This window comes from Andrena cerasifolii, chromosome 16 (genome assembly GCF_050908995.1).
Source record: "Andrena cerasifolii isolate SP2316 chromosome 16, iyAndCera1_principal, whole genome shotgun sequence".
NCBI classification, from domain to species: Eukaryota; Metazoa; Arthropoda; class Insecta; order Hymenoptera; family Andrenidae; genus Andrena; species Andrena cerasifolii.
In genome coordinates, this window is record NC_135133.1 from 3,806,757 (window position 1) to 3,832,979 (window position 26,223).

The 26,223-nt window shown below is 48.8% G+C and overlaps 1 protein-coding gene across 6 annotated transcripts in view; it reads left to right on the forward strand.

Moving 5' to 3' along the window:
• Lmpt (four and a half LIM domains protein limpet) overlaps positions 1–26,223 on the forward strand; it is a 92,531-nt gene that overhangs the window by 33,494 nt on the left and 32,814 nt on the right. The window contains exon 1 of one of the 6 annotated variants that reach the window (XM_076829019.1): positions 11,015–11,100. The exons of 3 other annotated variants lie outside the window; for them this stretch is intronic. In XM_076829019.1, coding sequence (XP_076685134.1) covers positions 11,030–11,100 — 71 coding nt within the window. In that variant the 5' untranslated portion in view covers positions 11,015–11,029. Of the gene's footprint in view, positions 1–11,014; positions 11,101–14,409; positions 14,756–20,376; positions 21,141–26,223 lie in introns of those variants that run through there. 2 more of the 6 variants (XM_076829017.1, XM_076829016.1) reach the window with 2 other exon arrangements.

A 26,223-nucleotide genomic window follows, 5' to 3' on the forward strand; every position in this document is an offset into this window, starting at 1 on the left:
CGCAGCTCGGTGCAGGGTCATCTAAAATTGAAAATGCGATTCTTTTTAGATAATATATGAAATTATCTAAGCGCTATGGGTTCGATTTTTAAAAAATAATTTTGAGACAAAGCGGCGGCGGTGCAAAGTTGAAACATCGATATTTGGCAAAAAATCGCTGTTTCTTTCGCGTGTAACAAGATCTAGGGGAAAAAGGGGGAAAGAGTTAGATTTTTAACCCTAAAATAAGCCTGCAATGCCTCGAGTAAATCGGTTCATTAATTTTTGAATTCTCTGTGTCACCGACTTTGAAAACACGATTTTGAGGAAAACGCGTTTAAACTTTTGAGTCAGTACTTTACACCTCGCTAGAGAATTAAGTTTATACACGCGTATAACTTCGTCAATTTCGATCAGATTAACTTGACACTTTCGGGGAATATTATCAAGATGTTGCACTTCGAGAAAATATAAAAATCGCGTTTTTCGAAAATTTCTGGGTAGGCCTCCTCCCTTAAATCGTTTCAGGCTCATCGTTCCGCTTTGCTTAATCTTCTACATAGCTAGTCGACAAAGAAATTTCAACGCCAATCGAATCCCTTTTCCTAATACCATCGCAGCACGATCCTCCGAGATCTTTGACTCGATGGCCCGCATTCGCATCGTTATAAATTCATTTCCATCGAAGTTTACGCAGCGGACCGCGCCTCCGTTTGCCGAGGCGCACCGCCTACGTCCATCGAGCCAGTCGATAATTTACGCAATAAAAGCGAACGGGTGCGCGTCGACCAGCCACGTATTTTCGATTGTGGTTGGACGCGGAAAATCGCATAGGCGTCGTGGCGCGCATAAGTAATAAACCGATACCGATGCCCGATGGGAAACATCAGCCTCCGCTGATTTGCTACACGTGTATGTATTTACCAGCGCGCAAGTAGCGGATGATCGAGATACCGGCGGTCGCCTCTTGCGTTCCCTCCGCCTCGTGCCGCGGAGCACGTGCTCGTATTTATAGATTAATCAGTTGCCAAACACCGTCGGAAGTGAAACGAAAGCTCCTAGATCATCGAGAGAACCCGCTCTACTCGAGGCGACCTTAATTCGCGGCTGCAGTTTGGGGCTGATAAGCCGGGTGCCATAAGCTCCGCTCCTGCATTACGCTGACTTGCACGTTTCGCGAGCGCATCGCGTCTTCAACGACGCTCACCGCGCCGCGAGCACGTGGCTCTACTTGCGAGCTTGTTACTTTCCAAACCTCGTCGCGTGTCTGTCCAGAGTCGGGCCATCGTCGCTTGGCTTCCGTGCAGTCTAGTTCTAGGAGAGCCTAGGCGGCGTCGAGCGAAGCCTGGCCTGATAATCAGCGAGCCTTAGGTGCTCCGTTCTCGGCAGAATCTGGGCTTATTGTTAGCGCAGGCCTCGCCTCGCGCAGACTAAGCTCGGCACGGTCTAGACTCGCCCAAGCGTGGGCGTAGCGAAGCCTTAACACAGATCCCGGCTGGGTTGATGAATCGCGCTAATTTGTGCCCGCGAGTTGCAGGCTCGCTGGAAGATCAAGGCTCCTCGGGTTCGATCGCTTCTTCCCCGTTATTACCAAGCCGAGGAACACGCACGGTGCCACTTCTCCGCCACCTCTATTTTTGCTCTTCGATCCTGTCTTCGCCGAGTCCGCTGAAAGTTCTCGGCTCGGTTTATTTCCAACCCCGCCCGCGACCGTCCCAGGCGACGAGCGGCTGACAGACGGGAATGGTGGCAGGATTGGAGCAGCAACTCGGCGGTGTTCGTTTTAGGAAATTAGCGGCGCGATTCCGGGAAGCGATCCGTCTCGCCTGACAGTCCGTCTTCCTGCTCACTATCCTTCCTAATTACCGCCCACGGGCCGATGGGAGTCGCGGCGCAGGGCCCTCGGAGCCAGCCCATCTCGTTCGGTGGCGTTGGAACAAAGGTCCCTTTGGCAGAGGAGCAGCGGGTAGAACCGGTAGCGGTGGATGGTCGGCTCCGATCAGCCGGCAATTGCTCGAAACTCGAGTCACGCAGCCTCCCGACGCGGCTCGGCGCGGCGCACCGACGCCGATCCGCGTGTGCGTCCTCGCGCACCAGAAGCCGTGAGTCACTCCCGAGCGAACGAGCGAACGAGCGAGCTAGCTCGCCTGCGTCGCGCGACTCCTCCTGGCAAGTGGTACACGCCGCGTGTCCACGTGCTCCGGGCATTATGCGCCAGTGCAGGCCCAGCGACGAGCACCACCAGCTGGTTTAGGCCTTTTCACCGCGAGCACCTGTCGTCGACCACGCGGCCACGTCCTCGAGCCCTGCTCCTGTCCAGGACCCACCGCGACCCGCTTTCTCCGCTGACGATAGCCGATGGTCGCCCGTCGACGTGACGTCGTCGCGTCGCCGCGATTACGCAAGCTTTCCAGCCGCGAGTGAGTGCGTGGGACGCTTAGAAGCCGCTGGGATCAGTGCGTGTGCCTGTTGCGCGGCTCGGCTGCAAGTGTTTTAAGCAGGACGCGGGGAAGTGGTGCGCGTTCCAGTGGTGATTCGAGCGAGCCGGACGATTTCGTTCAGGCTATCCAGCGCGCCGGCCCGATTCGACGCTATGAGATATTGTCCGACAGGCGCGTAGGAGCTGGGTGCCTCGATACCTGCTCCCGCAGCTGCTGGATAGGTAAAATAGGATTAAAGTGGAAGCAAGGTGCACCCAGGGATAATTTCTAACGCAGTGTATCCCTCCGGGCCACTGGCTTCGACCGATGCCAGTTAGAACCAAGAGAGCACCTGTTGCTCCGTTTCCCCCCCCCGTTCAATTCCAAATCGACCGAATAGAATCCGCAACGCAGCCAATCCATCTCTGAGAGTCTGTCCCTCCGAGCGACGAAGCGTGTGGCTCGGTGCTCATCACCATGCATCTCGCGCGGCCTCCTCTGCCGAGATTCCTCAGACAGCTGTAAATACTGCGCGACACACGTGCGACGTGTGCTCGTCAGCGTTGCTCGCCGTCTGCGATTCATAAAGATAGCATCGCCGAGTGCGAGAGGCCGCACCAGGAGAGATTACGCGAACGCGGCAGACGGTATCTCGGCGCGTTTGTCTGCCCGTATGGTCGTGTATCACCGCGCGTCGCGTTATTATCCGCGTTAACTCGCTCGCGTACCGTTAACATCCATTTGCCACGTTTCGCCCGTGCCCGGGCACGAGGAGAGGCGGCTTTGAACGGCCACCGCGCTCCAGGTCCCTCGAGCCAGCTTGTGATCGTTCATTTCGCGTGCATCTCGGATGTCGTCGTTTAAGCACACCTGCTCCACGGCGCAAAACTGCGAGCCACCTCGATACAGCGCGACCCAACCTGCCCACACAGTGTCTAGGTATGCGGGTCTGGTTATTTCGGGCGGGAAGCACGCAGGACGATTAAGTCCCAGCGGGAAATTCGCTCGATTCGAGACTCGTGCCGCGTCCGGTGGTATCGCTTACTTGGCCGAGCGCGGCTGGAATTGGCGCAACCGCCCCGCCGCTTCTCGATCCGCATGGCGGAATATCGGATGACGAAAGGCCGAAAGTCACCGGACCGTGCACCGTTTCTTTCGCCTCGCGCGATTTAAGACGGCCCGCGCTCGCGCGCGCGCTCGGCCATCTATTTTAAATCGGGCCACCTATCGCTCGTTTTTAAGCGCACTAAACGCTGATTTACAACCACCGACCGACTGCCCCCGCCTGGGGCGTGATAAAAGCCTATTTTCGCCCGGCCGATGCCGAAGCCGTCCCTGGCCTTTTCCTCGAAACACGCGGTTAAGCACCTCGCGGACGAGGTCTCCCGATGAACGTTGACACCGCGCGCGGAACCGAGGGAGGAAAGAAAAAACAGAGCGTTTCGCGCAACCCCCTCCGGCCGGTACCCCGCTTTCGTTCCGACCAGCGATCGAGTTTCCAGAAAATCTTATCGGCCGTTATTCCGTTGATTCGCCACCGGGCGGATAAATGTTTACGCGGGGCACGGCGTGCTCGCGGCGCGCACCCCGCTCTTTGAAGTCCGCGCGTCTCTCGCGCGGCCACGGATTCTTTCTTTGATCCCCGGGATCTCCGTCGAGGCCCGTCCGGAGTGGATGATAGTTTAGAGTCGATCTCGCCAGTCAGCCGTTGATCGAGCCAAAGCATTCCGCTTAACGAGCCTCCTAAGAAGAAACCATCTCCTCCCTCGTTTTTTACGACGCGTAAAGTTCAGCCAGAGACTTGGCGCGCGTTTTTACGGCCGGCCGATGGAGAATCGCTCGCTTTCCCGCTGGATGGGTGTCCCGCTTCTTGCCAGCGATAATCGCCCGGGTGTTATGACGCGCGGCGACACGCAGGTGCGCGAACAGGCGTGTGGGTCCGAGATATTGGTCACCCACGCGCGTAACAGTGAGATCACCTTTATACTCTGGCATTCTTAGTCACTGCTGCTCCGTGTCGCTCGTCATTTAGAAAACTGACGCCTTTCATCGGCTCGAGGCCCGCGGGCCTCTCCACCGAAAACGGTCCCGCATGCCCCTAGAACGTAGCCGCCTGATCGCATCTGACATCATCGCTCCATGCTCCCCGAGGTGCAGCTGCCAGCAGGATGCGAGACGATTTTTCCGCACACGCGATATCACGCTTATTGAATCGTCCTTGCCGCGGTGTCGCTCCGGCAGAGTACTCTTTAGCAATTCACGCGATTACCCGGTTTCCTGACAGTTGACGCGAGTAGTTGGAGTCTGCGTGAAAACGCCGCCCGCATCGCCCCAGGCTTTGCAGGACCAGATCTCGGAGGCTTGGAAACTATATCGCTCGCTAGGGTAAAGGAGCCAATTACTGACACCTAATTAATTACTGTCACCTTAAGCTATTTTAATTAAAATGACAAATCAATAGACGTTGTAAAGTCATACACAAAAAGAATTGTGTAATTATATTTGTATATTTTAGTGTAAAGGCATATAAGGTTTTGAATTTTAGAGTATTAAAAATATTAATAAGTTTATAGTTTTATTAATATTTATGGTTTAATATATTTTAACAATATTATTTTAGATTTTATTAATTATATAGAAAAAAAGTTTAATTATTATAGTTAGGGTATGAGCCTAAAAGCTTAGTTAGCTTATCTATATTATTAATAATGGGTTTAAAATAGTAATAGTAAAAATATATTACATTAGTATTTCATCAAAATATTCCTTTTATTAGGCATATTACTTTGATTTAAAATCTAGGTGGAGGTTCTAGATTTAACTACATTTGTGATCTGTATTTAAATCTAGGTGGAGACTCTAATCTATACTATAGATTATATACTATAGTTTATTTATTCGTTATTTTAAGTAAAATAGCTTATTTGATTTAAGGTGACAGTAATTGGTTAGGTGTCAGTAATTGGGTCCTTTACCCTAGTCTGTTTGCAACTTCTCCTCGGAAAGGTCCGCGATAGCCCGGAATCCACCGGGAAGATAAGCTAAGCTATGCTATGCTCTGCTATGTTTTACCTTAGCTTCTCTATTGAAGCTAATTTTTTTTAAAACGTACCATGGCATAGCATAGCATCGCATAGCATAGCTTAGCTTCTAGGTGGATTCCCGGCTTAAGGGGTTACATCCACCTTGAGGTCCGGAAAAACCATACAAGTTTAGAAATTTTTGTTGTCAAAAGTATAAGTGAAAATCATACACAATGTTTTTTTACTAAAAGATACATCTTTCAACTATATTATTCTAAATTTTCACGAGATATCATTAGTAACTGAAGGAGAAATCGGCTTGGATGTGAGTCGTGTTGTTTTTAAGCATTAGCTGGTGGATATTCCCTAAGCCAAACGATGCATCTGAAAGCAAAAATTCAAATAGATTTTAAAAATAAATAACTTACTTAAGTACCTGACGTTTTGCGAATTTTAATATTGTATTTTGGTAAAAAAGAGCGACCGTTTGAAGTTGAAATACCGAATTTCGTGGAAAATCTTTTTCTTCTTTTCAAGAAGGCTTTGAAAGCAAAATTTAAAAATATGAGACCGTCAGGTGCTTCTGAAAGTTATTTATTTTTAAAATCTATTTGAATTTTTGCTTTCAATATGCATCGTTTGGCCTAGAGAATGTCCACCAGCTGATGCTTAAAAAAAAAACACGACTCATATCCAAGCCGATATCTCTTTCAGTTAATAATAATATTTCATGAAAATTTAGAATAACATAGTTAAAAGATGTATCTTTTAGTAGAAAAACGTTGCGTATGATTTACACTTATACTTTTCCCAAAAAAAATTCCTGAACTTGTATGCTTTTTCCTGACCTCAGGGTGGATGTAACCCCTTAACAACTAGCGCTCCACGCACGTCAAAGAACAAGATATTGCTCGCAGCTTGACAAATCGTTTGAACTACTTTATAGGTGCGCGTCGCGGGACGTATTAATTCGCGAACTGAGGAGGATAGCAAACCGAGTGGCGACAAACTCGAGGGCCATAATAACGTGCCCTCGTCAAACCACCGCGAGTCCGGTGACTTTAACGCGGCAATTGATTTTGTACTGGTGTACTTTGGGCGGGACCAGGCTGCACTTGAAAAAGGACTACAGCTGCGGCGATCTGTTGCCATCCTTCGCTCTGGCCCCGTGGACACGCAGCAGCTTGGACATTTTTAAGCGACCCGCGAGTGAGCGGCCACATATAGCTTCTCTGGATCACGCTCGTTAGAAAGTGTTCCGCGGCGCTTGTAATTCGAGAGTTTCAGGGAAAGGGTAGCCAGTGACATTTCTGGTAAATATCGCGCACACCCTAGCCGCTGCTGACCGAATCACTTAGTAGGTCGGTCGTAACCCGTTCGGCAAACAGAACACGACACGGGAGACCTTTTTCAAGGATCTTCTTGCCTGTCGCGTGTTTCCCTGCGAGTGGAGTATCGTTCCCCGTTTTATTGGACCGCGAGCGAACGATATTTCCAAAATCGCGTCGAAGATCGAACGGAGTAATTGCTGACTCACGAGGCGGCCCGAGAGCTTGGCACGCGCCTCCTCCTGTTGATTGGAAAACTGCATTTTCCACGTGGACCTCGGGTCCGCGGTATATTTATTTACGAGGGGAAGAGAAAAGCTGCCTGTCCGTGGATTTGCGCGTGAAATTATTACGCGACATTCTATATGTATGTGCGAAAGCTCTATATTTAATATTCCGCGCCACCGGTCCGCTGAGATATCGCGCTCGCAGCTTCGCCCGCGCGCGCCCCCGCTATTTATTTGACTTGACCGCCAGTAAAGTAGCGCGAAATTTATCCACCATAAACTGGCAATAATTCCGCGGCTGGCAAACGCCTCGATAATTCGCCAGGCTATCGCCGCCCGTTTAAAACAAACCACTAAATCTGAGTGATCGATTAAACCACGGATCGCTTATCGAACGGCTCCAACGAGAGCACCCGACGATTCGTCACGCTGATACTAGATTTCCCGCGCAGCGATTCGTTTCCACTGTCATCCTTGGCCGAAAATCTTTTTGGATGGCCGCGCGAAATGGGATACGGGGAAGAATGGCGCGCCATTAGCGAAGATAACGTCGCACAATGAGCGCGGCGTTATCTGGAACGAGGAAAGAGCATTTACGCGCGGCGAGGGATCGTATCGACGCGTTCGATCGCGCGCCTATACTCGCGGGCAGATATCGCGGCTACACGCTTGTACGCGTAATCACTCCGCGTCGTGGTTCTATCGGCGGTCCGTCGTCGCACGGGATTCGGAATGCAGCGCGTGGGCGAGGGAAGCACGCGAGGGATTAGAATTCCCGGTAAAAGCACGTCCTCCTCGGTTTACATAGGTTTTTTCGCCAGACGCGAATACGCGACGCGAATTCGATTTCCCTGTCTCGCAGAGTCCACTGAACTCCACGATTAAGTATCATACCGTTACATTTCGCTGTCATCTGCGTTTATATATCCCATCTTCGTCACCGGCAATCATAACGTTACTAATTAACTTTCCCTCCTGACGTGCCCCTGACGTTTTAATTAAGAGACAAATCGTGGATCGATTGGTCTCGTGACAGGACGCCACCAGTGCACAGTGTTTCGCGTATATGGGCGTTCGGGACAATACTTTTACTTTACACACTTTAGAATACTGATGCTTTTTTAAAGAGAATATAAAGATGCATCGATAGGCGTATACAAAATATGCTGTTCCATTGAAAAGAAGTGAGGTGATCTTGATTTTTTATTGATAAAAGGTTTTTTATTAATTTTTACCTTTGCAATTTGTTGTCAACTGAATACTGACTCACTTTTGTTGGAGAAATTTGTTCATCTGTTTTGCAGAAATGCCTGAGAACCGTTGCGGTCGTTTTACGTATATTGATTTGGGAGGCAAATATCATAACTTCGTATAGATTCAAAACTTTTCTTGTATTTGGTTTGTAATTTTTATTACGTAGTACGGGAAACATAGAAAATAACAGAAAACTGAAAACATTAATAAAAAAATTAAATAACAATATAAATAATAATAAAGTGGAACAATTTGTTTGTCATATTAAATCAGAATCGGACTCGGAACATGTGCCTGGGTTTGTATCTGACGATTCCGGCTATTTTTCCGTTTCGGGCAAATTCGGGCAGTTGAAATTGATGTTATTATAAAGTTCAATGTTCCCCCAATTAATATACAAAAAATCACGGAGGTACTTTTTGGTACTTTCTTTAAAACTCAAGTCAAAGATGATAAACATTTAACATAAAAAATTGGGAGAAATTGTTGATATTGCAAAAAAGTTTTTCGGCAGCTGGGAAGGTCATATAATACTGAACATAACTTATAAAAATCAAATTAATCAGATAAACATTCGGCAAATAGCACGTGTTTAAAGAAACGCACCGAACATTTGAGTAAATTTCAAGCATCATTTTTGACAACAAATTGGTAAATTCTAGGGATTACAAAATTACCGCCTTTTTCAATTACCGGTAATTCGGTAAATTTTTTAATCAAAACCGGTTTACCGATAATTTACCGGTATTTTTTAAGGTATTGAAAATATATGAGTAAACATTACAAAAAAAAACTTTTTTTTAACTCTAATCGAGCATTATAAAAAATATATGGAAATAAAACTATTCTGAACATAAAATATAAAATGATATAACACAAAATAGATATATTTGTATAACTATTGACAATACTTATTAATATGGATCGTCACCGCGAAAACAATGAAAAGAATCTTAACTTACATACATAATTAAATATTTTTTATTTAACAATTCTTTTTATCAAATAAGCACGCAAAAACATACCTAATTCGTCTAAACTTTGGTCTCCTGATCGCTGCCTAATTTTTGTACAAAATAATCCAGCCACGGATAAAGCGCTCTCAGATTCTACGCTTGTTGGCCGGGTAGGCATTAAGAAATCATATGCCATTCATAGTATATATTTTCTCCTTACTTTTTCTACTTGAAAATACGTCCATTTTTTCATGACTGATTCAGATTCTTAGTTTTCTTTTGGATCAGAGTTGGTTCTTCGTGAGATACTTCGGTTTTCGTCTTTATTAGTAATTGAAGTGTTTTTTTACTGATAACGTAGTAGATGTCGATGGAATTAATGAACGCATATATGCGCTATATTGCTATATGTAATTTATCGAATTACCGGTAAAAATTTGGCGAATTACCAGTAAAATTTTTTGGGTACTTCTCACGATTTACCGGGAAACCGGTAAACCTGTTGCAATCCCTAGTAAATTCAGCAAAAATTATGGGTAACATTAAAACCCACGTTGCTTTATTAACATTTTAAGATATAAGAATTTGTGGATCGAACACTTTCGATTCTCGACTTTCGAGCATTACGCGAACCACTGCGTCGAAACAGGCGAATGGATGTTAGAAGCCAGCTCCCCGGGATTTTCATTGCCGCGATTGTGAGAGGCAGCGTTAAGTAATACCATCGGCAGACGCTGATAAATTATTGCCATTAAAGAAATTGAAAGACCGCGAGCCCGCCCTCGTAGGCGTTCATTCACTCGCCGGCGATAATATATGCATACTGATTGCGCCACTGCTGCGACCATCGATTGTCTTCCACTCGGACGGGAACTGCGACATTTCTCCAAATCCATCGCGACTCGTTGTCGCGCTCGATACCGATGACGCGTCGATCGATAAGCATCTCGAGCGACAAGAGACACTGCTGCCCGTTGTTAACGCCCTCTCCTTTCGCCCCACAATTCATGGCCTCGAGATCCCCCCCGTTTCGATGAAAACCGAGGAAAACTTGCCGGCAGCGTTCGCGCAACGTCGCGGCCTGTCTAAAACCGAGCAGGCTTCCCGCCCCCGCTCGACACGCTCGTCGGAAGCGCGCGGGCCTCTCCGCGCGCAGTGAAGCGACGCGGTTTTCACGAAAGTGCCGTTCAGCGCGCGAGCCCAGCCGATGAACGGGCGCTTTATCCTCCGGGACAGCGATAAATCATCTACCCGGCGGAAAGTGGAGCGCCCGCGTCCGATCAGCTGACATTGACGGGGCGCGAGCGCGGAGGAGAGCTCTCCCTTCTGGAGCGGAGGACTCCGATCGGCGGGTGATAGCAGTGCGTGCATTCCTGCCTTCTCTCCCGGACGTACGTGCGTGCGTGCGTGAGCGGGTCCGCGCCTCCAGCCACACGGTATCTGCTGTCTCGTTCGCGCCGACGATCGCTCAGCCGCTCGGCTAAATTTAGAGTATGATCGACCGGTTGCTCGCGCTATCGGGACAAATAACCCAGCGATAAAGTCATCGGCGCGGCCGAGAGTCGACCCGCGAGCCATCGTTGCCTGTCAAATTTACTTCTTACTCTTCGATTTTTTTTCCTCCCTCCGCCAGCCCCTCTCCACCCCCGCGACTATTCAGCGCGGGAAAAAGGCGCTCGCGATCCAGAAGGGGCTACGGCGACGGGGCCTTCGCGCGGTTCCTTCCATTTGTAGAGTTTCTTTCGACCCGCACGGTCCGGCGAGCGTCGCCCGCGAGCCGTGCCACGTTTCCACGTGGCGAGCACGTGCGAGATCGCGGAGAAAACTGTCGCGGGTCAAACCATGGCCACCAAGTGGGAGAGCTACGGGTCCCGCACCTTCGTCGGCCAGGACTCCCTTTACCACGACGCTAGGTGAGTCTGTTTAGGCACCTCCTCCGCGCCGCTAATTGCTGTGTACCTTCTTGGGGAAATTCCCTGGGAAAGCGAGTTTCCATATAGCCGCGTCGTGTTTACAGAAGGCACCGGCGGAGAGAAAGGTTCGTTGCGCCGCGATGGGGTAGCGTGTTTGCGTTGTGTCACGTTCCGACTTGCGAATCCCCTGGCAACCGGCCATCTCCGTAATGGAGTAAGTTTCTTTGCGGTTAATAAACGCGTGGCCGTCTTTTGCGACAGGGGATACGCGCACGTTCGCCGGTGTATCCTCGCCGGTCTCTCCCCTGTTCTCGCAGCAGTCGCGATCGATTTACCGCCCGCTCGCTTTCCCTCGGTCCCCTCCTCCCGATCCACCGGTTCGCAGCGACTTAAAGTAGCGTGAAATGAACGATCCGCGGGGGTTGCTGGCGTTCCAGGGACCAGGGTGTTTGGGACGGTCTACCTCGCGGAAGAAAAATGCTCGCGCCGGGGAATTCTTCCGTCCCCTCGCGGAGCTCGATAATTAGATTAGAAGTCTTAATAGTAAGGATTCGCCGTCTCTGAGAAACCCGACAGGTTGCACTCTCCTCTGGATACTCGGCCGCGAACCGTCACATCCCTATTAACCCTTAAGGGGAGGTTCTGGTCTAAATGTCGATTTTTTTTTTATATCATTTTTCGAATGTTCAATCTTTTAGGAATACGGGTTTAAAAGGATTTGCTGAAATTCGTAAAATTCCCGAAGTTATAGGCATTTGAGTCGCGGCAAATGCATGGGTCACAACCGGCTACTCGGTGTTCACGTAAAACTTTAAGGGGAGGTTCTGGTTTAAATGTCGATTTTTTTTATATCATTTTTCGAATGTTCAATCTTTTAGGAATACGAGTTTAAAAGGATTTGTTGAAATTCGTAAAATTCCCCAAGTTGTAGGCATTTGAGTCGCGGCAAATACATGGGTCACAACCGGCTACTCGGCGCTCACGTAAAACTTCAAATGCGTTTTTCTCGAAACAGTGTTCTCAAAACGGTGGGACCTGTATCTTCAAAAGTTATTATCCGATTCGACTGAAACTTGTTTTATTTTGAAGATTATTCTTTTGGCTAGGGGGACTAAAAAAATTACAATAAATTAAAATTTTTATAATTTTCAAAGGCGTTGATAGGACGAATAATACAGGGAAAAGTGATTTCATACTTGAAGTGTCGTTATTTTCTAAAAAATATCATTTTTGTAATTTTCTCTAGTTCCTCCCCTAGCCAAGAGAATAATCTTCAAAATAAACAAGGTTTCAGTCGAATCGGATAATAACTTTTGGAGATACAGGTCCCACCGATTTGGATCAATTTTTTGACGCCTTGACATTAACGACTCCCCAAGGCTGTCTGCAATGATTAATTATAAAACAAAAAATATATTTCTATAGCTTAAGACATCCTTAATACAACGCAACAAGTCCCATTAAATTATATATAGTAGTTTTCCTTTAATTAATTCCTAAATATCACCTATTTTTTGGGGCTCTAGACCAGAACCTCCCCTTAACTGGTATACTGTTTTTGGCAAACGTGACTGGTATACTGGGGTCGTGGCAGACCCCAAGTAAAAAAGGACACAGAAATTTGTAAAGTCGACACTAGAGCAACCACTATGCGAAGAAAGTTAAACTATTATTACAAAATTAATTAGAAATTCAGTTTACCAACTTAGACAACCGAAAATTGTACATCGAACTTTGGGTGCTTGGGGTCACGAGCGACCCCAGGATACCAGTTAAGGGTTAAAGACTTAGCGTTCCTCAACCCGCTGCTGAGGTTACTCTCCTCTCTCTCCTGCTAGCAGCGCTAGCGGGGCACAAGGAACGCTCGAGCCTGTCGAGCCACCGTGCGCATGTAAATGGAATGTTAAACGCCCTTCTAACGGTGCTCGTTTCAAGGAACGATCGTACGCGCTCCGTCAGAGGCCAGAGATAACGATGTTATTCATTTGTGATAATCCTTATCGACGAGGACACCGCTGGCATTGTTGCTTCAGTCGCATTCGGTGCTCCCGTGAATGCGCTACACCGTCCACGGCCGTCTGTTCGTCGCGGGCGACAGTGTTCCGCGTCGTGTCTGGCAATAACCGTTGCCACTAATTAATTTGCGAGCCGGCTGGTGGTAGGCGTCTGCGGCGGTCCCGCGCGCGAAATTCCAGCCGCCGAAAGGGCGTTCGCGTTTCGGCCGGCATCGATGACCGTAAATAACCCGGCGATAAGATCTTCATAGTTGGGATTGAATTTACGACGGGGAGGAGGGAGACACCGATTAGAAGCGAGGCTCGGTCCATTGCAGCTGCCAGGCTCAGCCTGGAGTCAAAGTCCGACTCAATGTCGAGCAACGAGCTTTCCTCCTCAATTGCCCAATAAGAGGCACTCGGTCGTTTCAGTCGGCGCGTACGCGCAGCCTCTCAGCTCGAACCAGAGGCTTCGAAACGCTGCTGCGTGATCGTGAGCAGGTGACTCGCACTGGGAGAACGCAACCCGCGAGCATAACTCATCGATAAGGCGCAGGCTTCGGTGGGAATCGGAGACTCGTAGAAAAAGAGCTCCTGCGGCCTTAACGAGGCGGTGACGCGCAACAGACTCGCCAAGTGGACTTGCACCTTTGTACACGGAGTCAATCGTGCGACGGCACGGGACACGTACGATCTGGAAGAACGGTGCCGGTAATGGAAACCACCGTGCGAAGGTCGCGGAGGCTTCTGTTCTCAAGCGGAACGCGATGAGCCGCACGGACGGGGACGACCAGCAGCCAGTCGAATCTCGTGCCTGGATCGACGTGGAAGCCAGCTTAACGCAATCGGTGCTTCCCAGCCGATCCGCGAGGCCCGACCTCGCAACTGGAATTCGGCGGTGGCAAAGATACCGCAGTGTCGTTGCAGAACACCGAGTTCGCTTCAAACTTGCCTCTCGCGAGGGACTCTAGCCACTGCGAGTGGTCCAGAGCCGATTATCAGGAGCAACAGCGGAGGATCTGCTCAGAAGCGATCTGGATCTACTCGCGATCGATACGAACACAATTGTGGGCAATATCCGCGGGTTACCGTGGTTGAACTCACTGTGAACGATCGTCACGTGCGTGACGCTCTTGGGAGCAGCGGTTCAGGAACGAGCAGGGCACACCGGTAGATTCCGTAATCGCATTAAGTTAATTGGATCCACTGGCCACGGGGCTGGATGTGTGCTCGGTCGTTCAGTCAGCTGGCCTTATTCAACCGCGTTCGGTTTCAGCGTAGTAGCGCGGCGAAGGTCGGCCTACCTCTCGATAGTCGGGATAGGCTCTGTTATCTCGGCGCGCGGCCGTGTCTCCTCGACCGATAAGCGTTCAGTCGTGAAAAGTTGGCGTGTCCGCCCGTGTGCCGCGAGTGCCAGCCACGATGGTCTGGGAGGACGGGCTGTCGGTGAAGGAGCTGACGGACATGAGGAAGAAAACGCCGCGGTTCCCATCCAGGGAGCGGAATTTCGCGATGAGGAGGCGAGGAGTTCGAAGAGCGTTCTCGCTGGGCCTTGCCAGCGCGTCGCCGCTCGCCGCCGTCGCTCCACCGCCAGACATTCAAGAGGAGGAACGCGCCGACCGCACCCTCGAAGACGCGCGCAACAATAACGACTGCACGCTGTAAGGAAATCGGCTTCTCAAAAGATTCGCGTAGAGGGATTAAGGGCGATTCAGGAACAGCGGCGGATTCGAGGAACCGAGCCTGTTCGGGTGGCGAGCGAACGCAGAATTTTGCGACTCTGCTCGGGGGCAACATGCGGGCGACCGCGCGTGCAATTGGAATTATTCCGAGGACAGTTTGCGACAGCGAACGAGCCAGTCCTCCTCGAACCTGTCCGCTATAGAATCGCCGCGATTACGCTGCGCTTCTTCCGTCGCGAGATTAATGACGTCCAGTGCGGCTGATCGCTGTGCTTCGCGATGCCTCCGGGGAAATTGCCGCTTGGAGGATTCCCCGTGGCGAGAAATGGAAGATGAAAGATGGAGCGGCTTGAAATGCAGGAATTTGGTCTGTGCAGTTTCAGGGCGGGCGCGTTTCGGTGTTGCGGGGGGTAGCTTATTGTTACAGAGCAGCTCGACGCTTATTCACGCCGCAAACGTACTAGAAACCCGCGTCGGGCCAAAATACGCGGGCTCGTCAGATAAATCTTACTCACGTCCGGACCAGAATAAGTCACCCACTCATTGCCAAGGTGATTCGCGGATCCGCTTCCCGGTAATCTACCGTCTTCGATCTTTACTGAACTTCGCAGCGCGCCACCCATTTTCGTCATCCTTCACCCACGCGAAACCACCGCTGTAATCCGATGGAAATTCGTAGCCAGTTGGAAAATAATTTCGCGCGAGCTCGTCGAAGCATCTTCCCCTGTTGGAAGAGCTTCGCCAGTCCCGGCGAAAATCCGAAAACGGATGCACGCGTGTTTACGACAGGCTGTCTTGCGCGTCCCGACGCTCGGTCGCGCTAGACCGACCCATGCCAAAATCTGCTCGAGTTATGTCACGCTCTCGTGGCAAATCTGCGCCGCTATTTGGGGGCTAGGGCAGGCAGGAATTCTCGCGTCATTACCGGTCCCCTCTTACGTAAACGGGAGAAACGAAACGTCCGCGACAGATAGGGTAATTGCGGGAGAGTTGCCGCACCTCGCGCGAAATTGTCGCCGTGTCTAAATTTTGCAACGAACATTTTTTTTCCAAGGATATATGTTATTCGTTGAACATCCTGTGCTACTAGTAGCATTAAAGAAAATAAAAAATTTAATATTTCTCATCGTTAAAAGATTGAAAGTAAAAATATCATTTTTGTAGGAGAGATGCCGTAAAATGAAATATCTTTTTAATTTATACAGTTATAAAATACAATAGAATTGGAAAAGTGAATAAGTACGGATATTACTTCTGCTTTTCTAAATTTAATTCTTCCTTATATATTCTTTACATATCAAAAAAAAATTAAATTTGTGAAAAAGAGTGAAAAGCCCACAAATATGTTTGGATTATCAGATTCGGCATTAAAATATAAATAATTTGCCTTGAGGTATCACGGTGTCTATTTTGAAACACTTTTTTCTTGTATATTTAACATTAAAAACATCATTTAGTGGACTTAGGTAAAAGTGCGGCATCTATCCCAAATGCCCGGGAGAGACGCCGCACTTTCGTATTTCCAAGTGCTACGTCGAATGTGACCTATTCCGGCCGAGAAATATTCCACAGAGTTCCTTTAACGCATTACAAAAGTTATATCACGAAAATCTATGAATTTTTAACCACTACGACAGCAAAACTAAACTCGACGTATAAAAATCGAGGCAAAGTAGGCTCACCTCGAAAAATAGCAAAATCCTTAAAAGTAATAATGGAACCACGTTCTCGCTTGTTAATCTAACCTGAACTAACAGCCCAAAGCAAATAAAACCGACAGTGTTGTATTTTATTACCGATAACCCTGAAATACCGAAGGTGCGGCGTCTCTCCCGCAATTGCCCTACTTGGGGCCCCCCCGCGAGAAATGTGGCATGAATGCTAGGTGCGTTCACCTCGGGTTTCGAACGCGACCACTCGACGAGCGCGTTTCACTCGTTCGTCCTTCGCTTCCCGCCACTGCTCGCCAAAACTGGAGATTATCCCATCTCGCCGGTGCAACAGAAAAAGTACCATTTCCAGAGCTACATTTCGCTCGCTGATTTCGCAAATAGTCAGAGCTTGGTCCCCGCGTCGCGGAGAAACCCAGCTCCGGCTGCGTAAATAACAACGTTAATTAAAGTCGAAGCGCTAGGAGGATCTCGCGAAATGCGATGGTAATAGCAGCGAGGAGGGGCAGGGACGTGAAACGCGCGCGTTACCTTCGCAGCTCCGTTGCAATTTTCCGTTGCAACATCGCGTGGAACAGTAAACGTTAAACGGTTCGTGAATCATAGCCGGACTTATTACACGAGCACGAGGAAACGCGTCGCTTCCCGGCGACGACGACGGTGCCAATATCTCAGGCTGATTGATCTTAACCCGTCTCGCCCAAGTCCGTGGGCCGTGCGCTCGATAATTTCCCTCCAGCTCGAGAGCAACCGCAGCGTTTCCGCCGCGACTCGATCCACGTAATCGAAAATGCTGATTCCGCGGTGTCGAAGACACGCGTTAACGAGCACAGCGAAATGCCACGGTGTCGTTTTACACCGCGATTTACACGCTCGACACCTTGAATCGCGCGATAACGAAGAGCTGCGCTGAGCGCCGAGCAAAACGCACGCTTCCTCCGACGTCCATCGCGCGATCTTATCGGCTTCTATATCGAGTCCTAGTGCCTCGCGGCCTCGTCGCGCAGCCCGGACGCGAGGAGCGCTCCCGGGGACCCATTAGAGGAGCATCGTCGCGCTGCGATTGTCCGTGTACCGCGGAGGGTGTCGCCGAAACCCTCGAGGGCAGCGGAGGAGCGGAGGGTACGCGGCTGGTCGGCGAGAGCGGCCCGCTTCTAATTCCACTCTTCTCGGTTGCAATCTGAGGACAAGGTGGGAGCTTGGTGTCCGGAGCTTTCGACGACATCCGAGGGATCCGCGCGTGCGCCGCTGTTACTGTTTCTCGTGCCACCCGGTATTAACTATAGGTACACAGCTACCTACGTCCTCGTCGAATCTCATGGCGCCAGTTTGAAGTACGCTCCTCCTGCGAATGCACTCGCGTGGCTCGCGCTAGCAGTCAATTCGAATCTCCCGCGGTGGCGCGACCGCGTGCGCCCGCCGCAGCGTTTAGCCGTCCGCGCTCCTTGCGCTTGTCACCTTGCGAGGAAAGGAAGGCCCAGGTGCTTAGAAGCGGCGCGGCTCGCCGAGGATAGTGCGACGGATCCGGGCAGTGTCGTACCTTTCTTGCGCTACTGTTCGGCGGCGGATCATCTGTCGGGCCGCGCATTGTGCTTCTCTGTGTACACACGTGCGATAGGCGATTGCGATATATTTCCAGAGACGCGCGGAGGTCGAACGTTCTCCTCGTTTCCTGCTGAAATACGGCCGTTTCGAAAATAATACTAACCGGGGCACTGGGCGAGCCCCTATTCCTGTCTCTGTCGTATTCAGCCGACTCGCTGCTCTTCCGATAGAACCGCGCAGGTGTTAATTGCGACGGCATCGGTGCGCGTGAAGAATGTCAAGTTCACTTTCGAGGAGAGGCCAGTGAAAGCCCGCTGATAGGCGAAACTACCGCGGAAACTGCGTGTTATCCCGCGACGGGGCTATTTCGAACGGCGCGGCGAGCATCGGCGGCGCTTAATATAGCGGGCATTTATCTAATTAATAGCCATTAGCCGCGCCGTCCGATCTCGATAGTTAGCTCGGCTTACCGGCTGGACGTACGTGTTGTTCCAACGCGAGAGCTTCCTGCCGTCCTTCTCGCGCCCTGTGACACCTGTCACGGCCTTTAACGAGCGATTTTCTACGCTCTGTCGGCGGCTGGTGTGTCCGCCGCGCGCGTATAAATAACCGACGCCTCGGATTTCCCTCGATGAGCCTGGTAGCGAACAACAGAATTCGCGAGGCAGGGTTCGCGGAGCCGAACCTCTTATCTGCTATTAACTGTCTTATCTCGCCGCGGGGACTATTATCGAGATCCTTCGGGTGCCTGCGTCGGAAAGCTCGCGCGACTCGTGCCCTCGTGCCCGCCTCGGAGCGGCGCGGCCGATGATTCACGGGCGACACGCGTTTTTCTCCCGAGTCCATTCCCAGGCTCGAACAACGAGCCTTCAGATCGTATTCCTGGCGGACGACATTCGCCTGGGTGCAATTCGGGGTCTGACTAACTGGCCGACCTCTGTCCTTTCTCTCTTTCTCCCGCGCGCGCGCCCGATGATTCACCTGCGACGGAATAGTCCGCTTCCAGGTAAAGCCATTTCAGAAATGGATGAAAGAGCGCCGGGGTCGACGTCGCTCCCCGGCCCTGATTCTATTAAGCCGTTAATGTATATCGCGACCGTGTGTACGTGGAACTAGCTCCCTTCTTTTCGCTTACGTCAATTCTGTTTGCGCTCGCCGCTTGCACCGTACGCCACTGCCCACCGGCTGCTGTCTAACGCGTTATTTATACGTTCGAGCTGCGAAACGGGCAGCTCGCGATCGAAATTCATATCGATACCATGTCAGGGGAGCCTGGAGACGGTCCATGGTGATCCAGTCGGTTAGCCGATTAACCCTCGATTCACCGGTACAGCTGCTTCAAATCAGAAGTTCTGTTCGCTTTCTAGGGAACGCCAAGAGGGTGTATGAAGGTCTCTGGAGGACAGCCTTCGTCCCGTTATCTCTCGCGTCAGAGTTATCGAGATAATCTCGGCGCGACAACGAACAGCACTCCAATTTTATTGATATAGCACGGAAACCTGTGCGCGAACACCACCAAGGCCTCTGTCGAACTCCTTTCGGACGTAAAGATTATCGTTTCCATCGAGCGAAGGCACCGTAACACGTTACTCGTGATCGGATTCCAGCACCGGGCTTGGAATAAAATCGGGAGTAGCTATCACGCTGTAGGGTGGACCCAGGGGAAGGCTCTGCCAAGACCCTACGGTGGATTAAAGGTTGACTCGTTCTCGTTGGAAGGTTCGTAACCCCGAGTCGTTACCGAGAAGATCGTCCTTTGGAACGCGGCGACTCGACCTTTCCGCGCCACGCGTCCTTTTTCGCCCGAGCGACAGCCACGAGGATCCCCCCGCCCTATAAATAACCGCGTGACTTCGTGAACCGCGGCGATTTCCGCAATGAAAATAAATCCAACCGGCCCGTACGCATCGGGGCCGCTCGCGCCCGCCGTCGCCGTGCGTTCCTCGCGTCTGTCCGCAATCATTTTTGCGAAGACGGCCGACCTCTCATCGATAATAAAACAAACCATCCGCCTCCATTCAGCCGGCATTATAAACTCCGCGCGCGACTCCGCGGTTTCGGGCCGTTGCCGCAAACGTCTCGCTAGAATTCTACGACCCTCGGCTCGCCTAATCGATCGCTGCATCGTTCCTCTTCTCTTTTTATCACCCGTCCTTCCACCAATCCTGATCATCATCGAGGGGGACAGTGAGGAGATGGAATGGACTGGCGCGCGCTAGAAGGCTTTTTTCCACGCGAGAGGAACGTTCGATCATCCTCGCCGCTTTCCATTGTTCGGCAGTTCGCTTTTTGCCCAGAAAGAGAGAGTACCCCGCGCGTGATTTTCCAGAACCCTCGTCTTTAAAGGCCGCTCCGTAGGCGAGCAAGTTTGCACGTTCTCACCCGGTGGAGCCAGGGTGATCCGCGATGCGCCGATGATCGTCAGCAATTCCGAGGGGATTCGTGCGTCTTATTAATCACCCCGGCGATCCAGCAAACCAGCAGAGGACGCACAGGCACGCGGACCGAGCGCAGGGATTCTACAAAGGACACTGAACGACCAGCGATGACGAGGACCAGAGGTTCCTCGCCGAGCCGGCAATCCTGAACGACAAGCTGCAGCGGCGTCACACGACGCCTCAGTTAGTCCCGGGCGCGGGCCCCAGGATGAGTCCGAAAGGACCCAGCCAGGAGGGCCCGAAGATGGAGGTGAGGGTGTCGTGCGTGGCAGCGCCGGGCGCGGAGCCCCAGGGGATCAGGGTGAAGATTCCCGAGCCCAAGAAGCGACCAATGAGCCCGCCGCTTCTCGAGACTATACACGCCAGGTGCCCCTCTGTCCCCGAGAAGGACCTCTACCGGAAAGCTGTGTCCCTGGATCGGCGGGACAGGTACCCGACGCTGTCGGGCGCCGAGATCAAGAGGGGAATGATACCCGGGTCTGTGGAGACTCCGCGCGGCAGGAGGAACCCCATGCTCGATAGGAGAAATAGATTCCCGACGATCTCCGGCGCGGAACTGAAACGGAGCCTCGCTATCGGCAAGTGTCCCCTGGAGGACGGGCTGGACCTCAGCCTGGCGCCCTGGCCGGGCATGAAGTGGGCCTGCGTCAGGGTTCTGCACCTCTACTGCAAGGTGTTCAACCAGTTCGCGCTGTTCGAGCTGATTGTTAGGTAATTGACCAGCGTTGGTAGCTCTTGGAAGCGATCTTGGTGTGGTAGTTTTACCTGGGTTGGAGTTCGGGGATAGAGGGATCTAGGTAAGCTCTGCTGAAGTTGGTTTTCAGTAAGCCCGGGCCTTAGCAGGTCGCAGAAGGCTGAAGGCGCTTAATTTAGTTAAAGAATTAATGTTTCCTCCCCGAGACAAGTGGCACGGTTTATAGATCGCTTGTAGGTAAACCGAATTCCAATCTATTCCTCGAACCTCCAACGATCCCGGGGACCAGGTGTTTGCGCGATAAGATCGCGAGCAATTAAAATTCTAAAGGTCCATTAGCGCCTCGGGCACCGTGCAAATATAATTAACCATCAATTAGCGCGTGGCCGCAGTTACCGATAGTCTGCCGCTTGCCTGTTTCACGGTGGAAACTGGAGGAAAAGCTCGACGGAGGTTAATCACACCGTGGCTCGTCTATCGCGGCAGTTCCCCGCGGTCAAGATTTCACGCGACGCGGGTATTCGTCGTGGAAACTCGGCAGCTCGGCGGAACGATACGCCCCCGCGATTCCATCGATCCGTAGACCCATGCAAATCGAGTTATCGTCGTTTAACGAAGCAACGTGTCGTTTGGTTTCGCGAGACGTCGCCGTCCAACGCGTGGCAATTATAAACTCTGGCGACGATTCCAGGCCGCTTTCCTCCTGGCCGTTTCTTTTTCTCGCAACGCGCATTAATATCAGTCGGATGGGCGGGCTTGATTTTCACGTTTTTTCCCGGATTCCGCTCGAACGACGCCGCTTACAAGCGTTTACGCGTGTACCACCCATCGCGGAATGCCGGCGACAAATCGCCCTATTTATATAATATATCGCCCGGGGAATTAATCGCGCAGTTATAGATTTCGCCGGGCCGAAGGACGCAAATAGTGTTGTATTCCGTAATTATAATATTTCCATTTAGTTTATATAACAATGTAAAAATACAATTTACGGAAACTTACAAGGGGAGGACACCATGAGGTGGACACCAATTTTGATGAGCCTTGGCACGATGGATCTATGTAGGAAATAAGTAAATAAGTGTCCGAGCGTTTCTGCCAATGGGCCTTAATAATAAAGATATTTACATGTAAATTATTAAAAATTTCATAGTGGCCGCGGCGTTTTAGTGGATATAAATCTCTCAATACCCTGGTGTCCGCGGGAGATTCCCTTCTGGAGGCGTCGAGGTGCCTTTGGAAGATGTCTCCACGTTAAAAAAAACTTTATAAATTTTTTTTTATAAATTTTTTTTTATAATTTTTTTTTTAACGTGGAGACATCTTCCAAAGGCACCTCGACGCCTCCAGAAGGGAATCTCCCGCGGACACCAGGGTAGTGAGAGATTTATACCCACTAAAACGCCGCGGACACCAGGGTAGTGTGAGATTTTTACTCACTAAAACCCCACAGCCACTATGAAAATTTTAATAAGTTACATGTTAGTATCTTTATTATTAAGACCCACTGGCAGAAACGCTCGGACACATATTTACTTATTTTCGACATAGATCCATTGTGCCAAGGCTCATCAAAATCGGTGTCTACCTCATGGTGTCCTCCCCTTGTTAGACGAAATACAGCTTAATAGATTTTAGAGCTAGACTATGATGTCGAGACTGTTCAGAACAAGAGTGTTTTGCAAGAGATATTGCGCGTTATATATATAGGTGGTTTCGGCGGTTCAGAAAGTGGGGGTTGAAAGGGGTGAGGCATAGAGATCAAGGTACAAGGATGAGTAATAAGGGACGGATGAAATCACAGGAAAAGGAATTTAGGATACTTGCTATTGCTATATCTGTAGAAGTAAACGAATGACTAAAACTAGAGAAAAATAAATTTAGGTGGCGTTGGTATACAACACCTTCCGCCATAAAATTGTTTAACGGGAGTTAACAATTACGTGTACCGTGATTAATAATGACATTACATATGGTGAATAATAATTACATTACATAGATATTGAAAACTACAAAAGCAAAACGTAAATTAACATCATGCAACAATAGTCGCGGGGCATCGTGAATTATTTCGCTGAATTTTTATAGTGGACGAGCGACGACGATCTCCTTAACGGGAGTTAACAATTGCGTGTAGGGGAGACCGGGGCTAAAAGTTCCGGGGGTAAGTTGTTCCGACGGCTCTATCTTCAAAATAAAAAGAGCGTTGTACTTTAAATTATTTTTTCCGCGTGAGTTGATCACGCCACTCTGTCCCCCACTTTAATAGCGTCCGCGACAGCGAATTGTGTGGTTGTAAGCAAGGACCTATTAGTCGCGTACCAGATAAGTAAAAATTTTTCTATCATTACTTTTTGGTCTATTTCAATTATTTAACGTAGATATTATAGATTGAATCGTCCTTATGGATCAAATGACATTTAAGAACATGGTGTAATAGTGTTTATCGTTTGAATACATGTATAAGCAGAATAATCTTTGAAATTGCAACATGTGTCGGTAGGGGCTAATTGTTACCGTGACTTGGGGCACGTTGGTACCGTAAAAAATTACCCCGCCGCAAATAGGTCTGTGAAGATAGCACCCCCAAATTCGATTTTTTAAAAAAACTCAACGGCATTCGTTTGTCCTTCATTTGCCCACGTTTGCCCATAAATTTTTTTTTTGCCCACCCTACAAAAAAAGTTATGAATAAAATAAAAAATTTGTCTTCATCACCCACGATGAATGCATTTCAATTTTTTAATAGAAGGATACGAATGTACCCGACCTGACCACGTTTGCTCACTCTCAGATTTCATTTGCCCACCCTCCAGAATTTAAATAAAAAATAAAAACCTCGAAAAGAAGGGTACAGGTGAAGCGATCGCGTTAAAGTTCGATTTTTCTAGAAAATATTATCAAAATCGTTCTTTCAACGATGCAGTCCGTTAGTTTAGATGTAGAAGAGATTTGCCCATGCATTAATTTCGTATGCCCACCCTCAAGAATCGAATTATTAATAAAGATAGCCAAGAAGTGCGGTGCCCGTTGAAGCGATCGCGTTAAAGTTCGATTTTTCTGGAAAATAATATCAAAATCGTTCTTTCAACGATGCAGTCCGTTAGTTTAGATGTAGAAGAGATTTGCCCATGCATTAATTTCGTATGCCCACCCTCAAGAATCGAATTATTAATAAAGATAGCCAAGAAGTGCGGTGCCCGTTGAAGCGATCGCGTTAAAGTTCGATTTTTCTAGAAAATATTATCAAAATCGTTCTTTCAACGATGCAGTCCGTTAGTTTAGATATAGAAGAGATTTGCCCATGCATTAATTTCGTATGCCCACCCTCAAGAATCGAATTATTAATAAAGATAGCCAAGAAGTGCGGTGCCCGTTGAAGCGATCGCGTTAAAGTTCGATTTTTCTAGAAAATATTATCAAAATCGTTCTTTCAACGATGCAGTCCGTTAGTTTAGATATAGAAGAGATTTGCCCATGCATTAATTTCGTATGTCCACCCTCCAGAATCGAATTATTAACAAAGATAGCCAAGAAGTGCGTCGTTGGAAATAATTCGAGAGTATCGCCAGACATCTGTTTACGTTTCGGCAGTGGCACTCGGCGCTGCGCCCCTTTAGTTAGGGTAGCAGCGCTGCGTGTCGTCATCGAACGTGCCGAAACGTAAACAGATGTCTGCGACACTCTCGAATTGTTTCCAACGACGCACGAAAGTCAGTCGGTCTACAGAGTTCGGGCGCAACTCTTGCGAGATCGTGCGTTCATTTACGGTTTGTGAAGTAACTGTGACATTATATTATTTTCCGTTGTGCGATATCATTGCGGTAATTAGTGAAAAATGACTAGAAAACCACTCTGGTATTATTCTGCACATGCTGCAGATGTGTGAAAAGTGTGAAGTATTCGATGAGCGATACAAATTGAAGTGGGTAACATGTCACCAAACACCTTTAACCTTTACGGTAAGAACAATCCATTTTGATAATTCATTCGGAAAAAAAACTAACGGAAAGGTATTCGGTTCAACGGGTACCGCACTTCTTGGCTATCTTTATTAATAATTCGATTCTGGAGGGTGGGCATACGAAATTAATGCATGGGCAAATCTCTTCTACATCTAAACTAACGGACTGCATCGTTGAAAGAACGATTTTGATATTATTTTCCAGAAAAATCGAACTTTAACGCGATCGCTTCAACGGGCACCGCACTTCTTGGCTATCTTTATTAATAATTCGATTCTGGAGGGTGGGCATACGAAATTAATGCATGGGCAAATCTCTTCTACATCTAAACTAACGGACTGGACCGTTGAAAGAACGATTTTGATAATATTTTCGAGAATAATCGAACTTTAACGCGATCGCTTCATCTATACCCATTTTTTCGCGGTTTTTATTTTTTATTTAAATTCTGGAGGGTGGGCAAATGAAATCTGAGAGTGAGCAAACGTGGTCAGGTCGGGTACATTCGTATCCTTCTATTAAAAAATTGAAATGCATTCATGATGGGTGATGAAGACAATTTTTTTATTTTGTTCATAACTCTTTTTTGGAGGGTGGTCAAACGAAAATTTTTGATGGGCAAACGTAGGCAAACGATGGACAAACGAATGCCGTTTAGTTTTTCCAAAAATTCGAATTTGGGGGTGCTATCTTCACAGGCCTTTGCGCAAATGTATAAATTGTTTCCGCTGTGCTTTAAGATGCGAACATATGTATGAAAGGCGGAAAGGGACACGACTTCGATCGAAGATATGCGTAAAGATAAATAAAAACTGTCGCTTTTGGTTTTCTTTTAAAGATAATACATTTTTGTTGGTCCGAACCTTCATAAATAACCATTATTAATAAAATTCTGCTTTATTTCATTAGAAAATGAAATATTTCATTAAAAGGCAACTCTTATATCATAGTAACAACTTACCCCAATGCGATAACAACTTGCCCCATATAGGGGTAAGAAGTTCCGCTTCGATCAGCCACAAATAAATTACTTTCTATGGGAAACCTATTACAATATATTAAACACAAGCTTAAAATCAGAAGATATAATAAATTTAACAAGAAATTAGTCAATAGTGAAGAGAATAACTACATT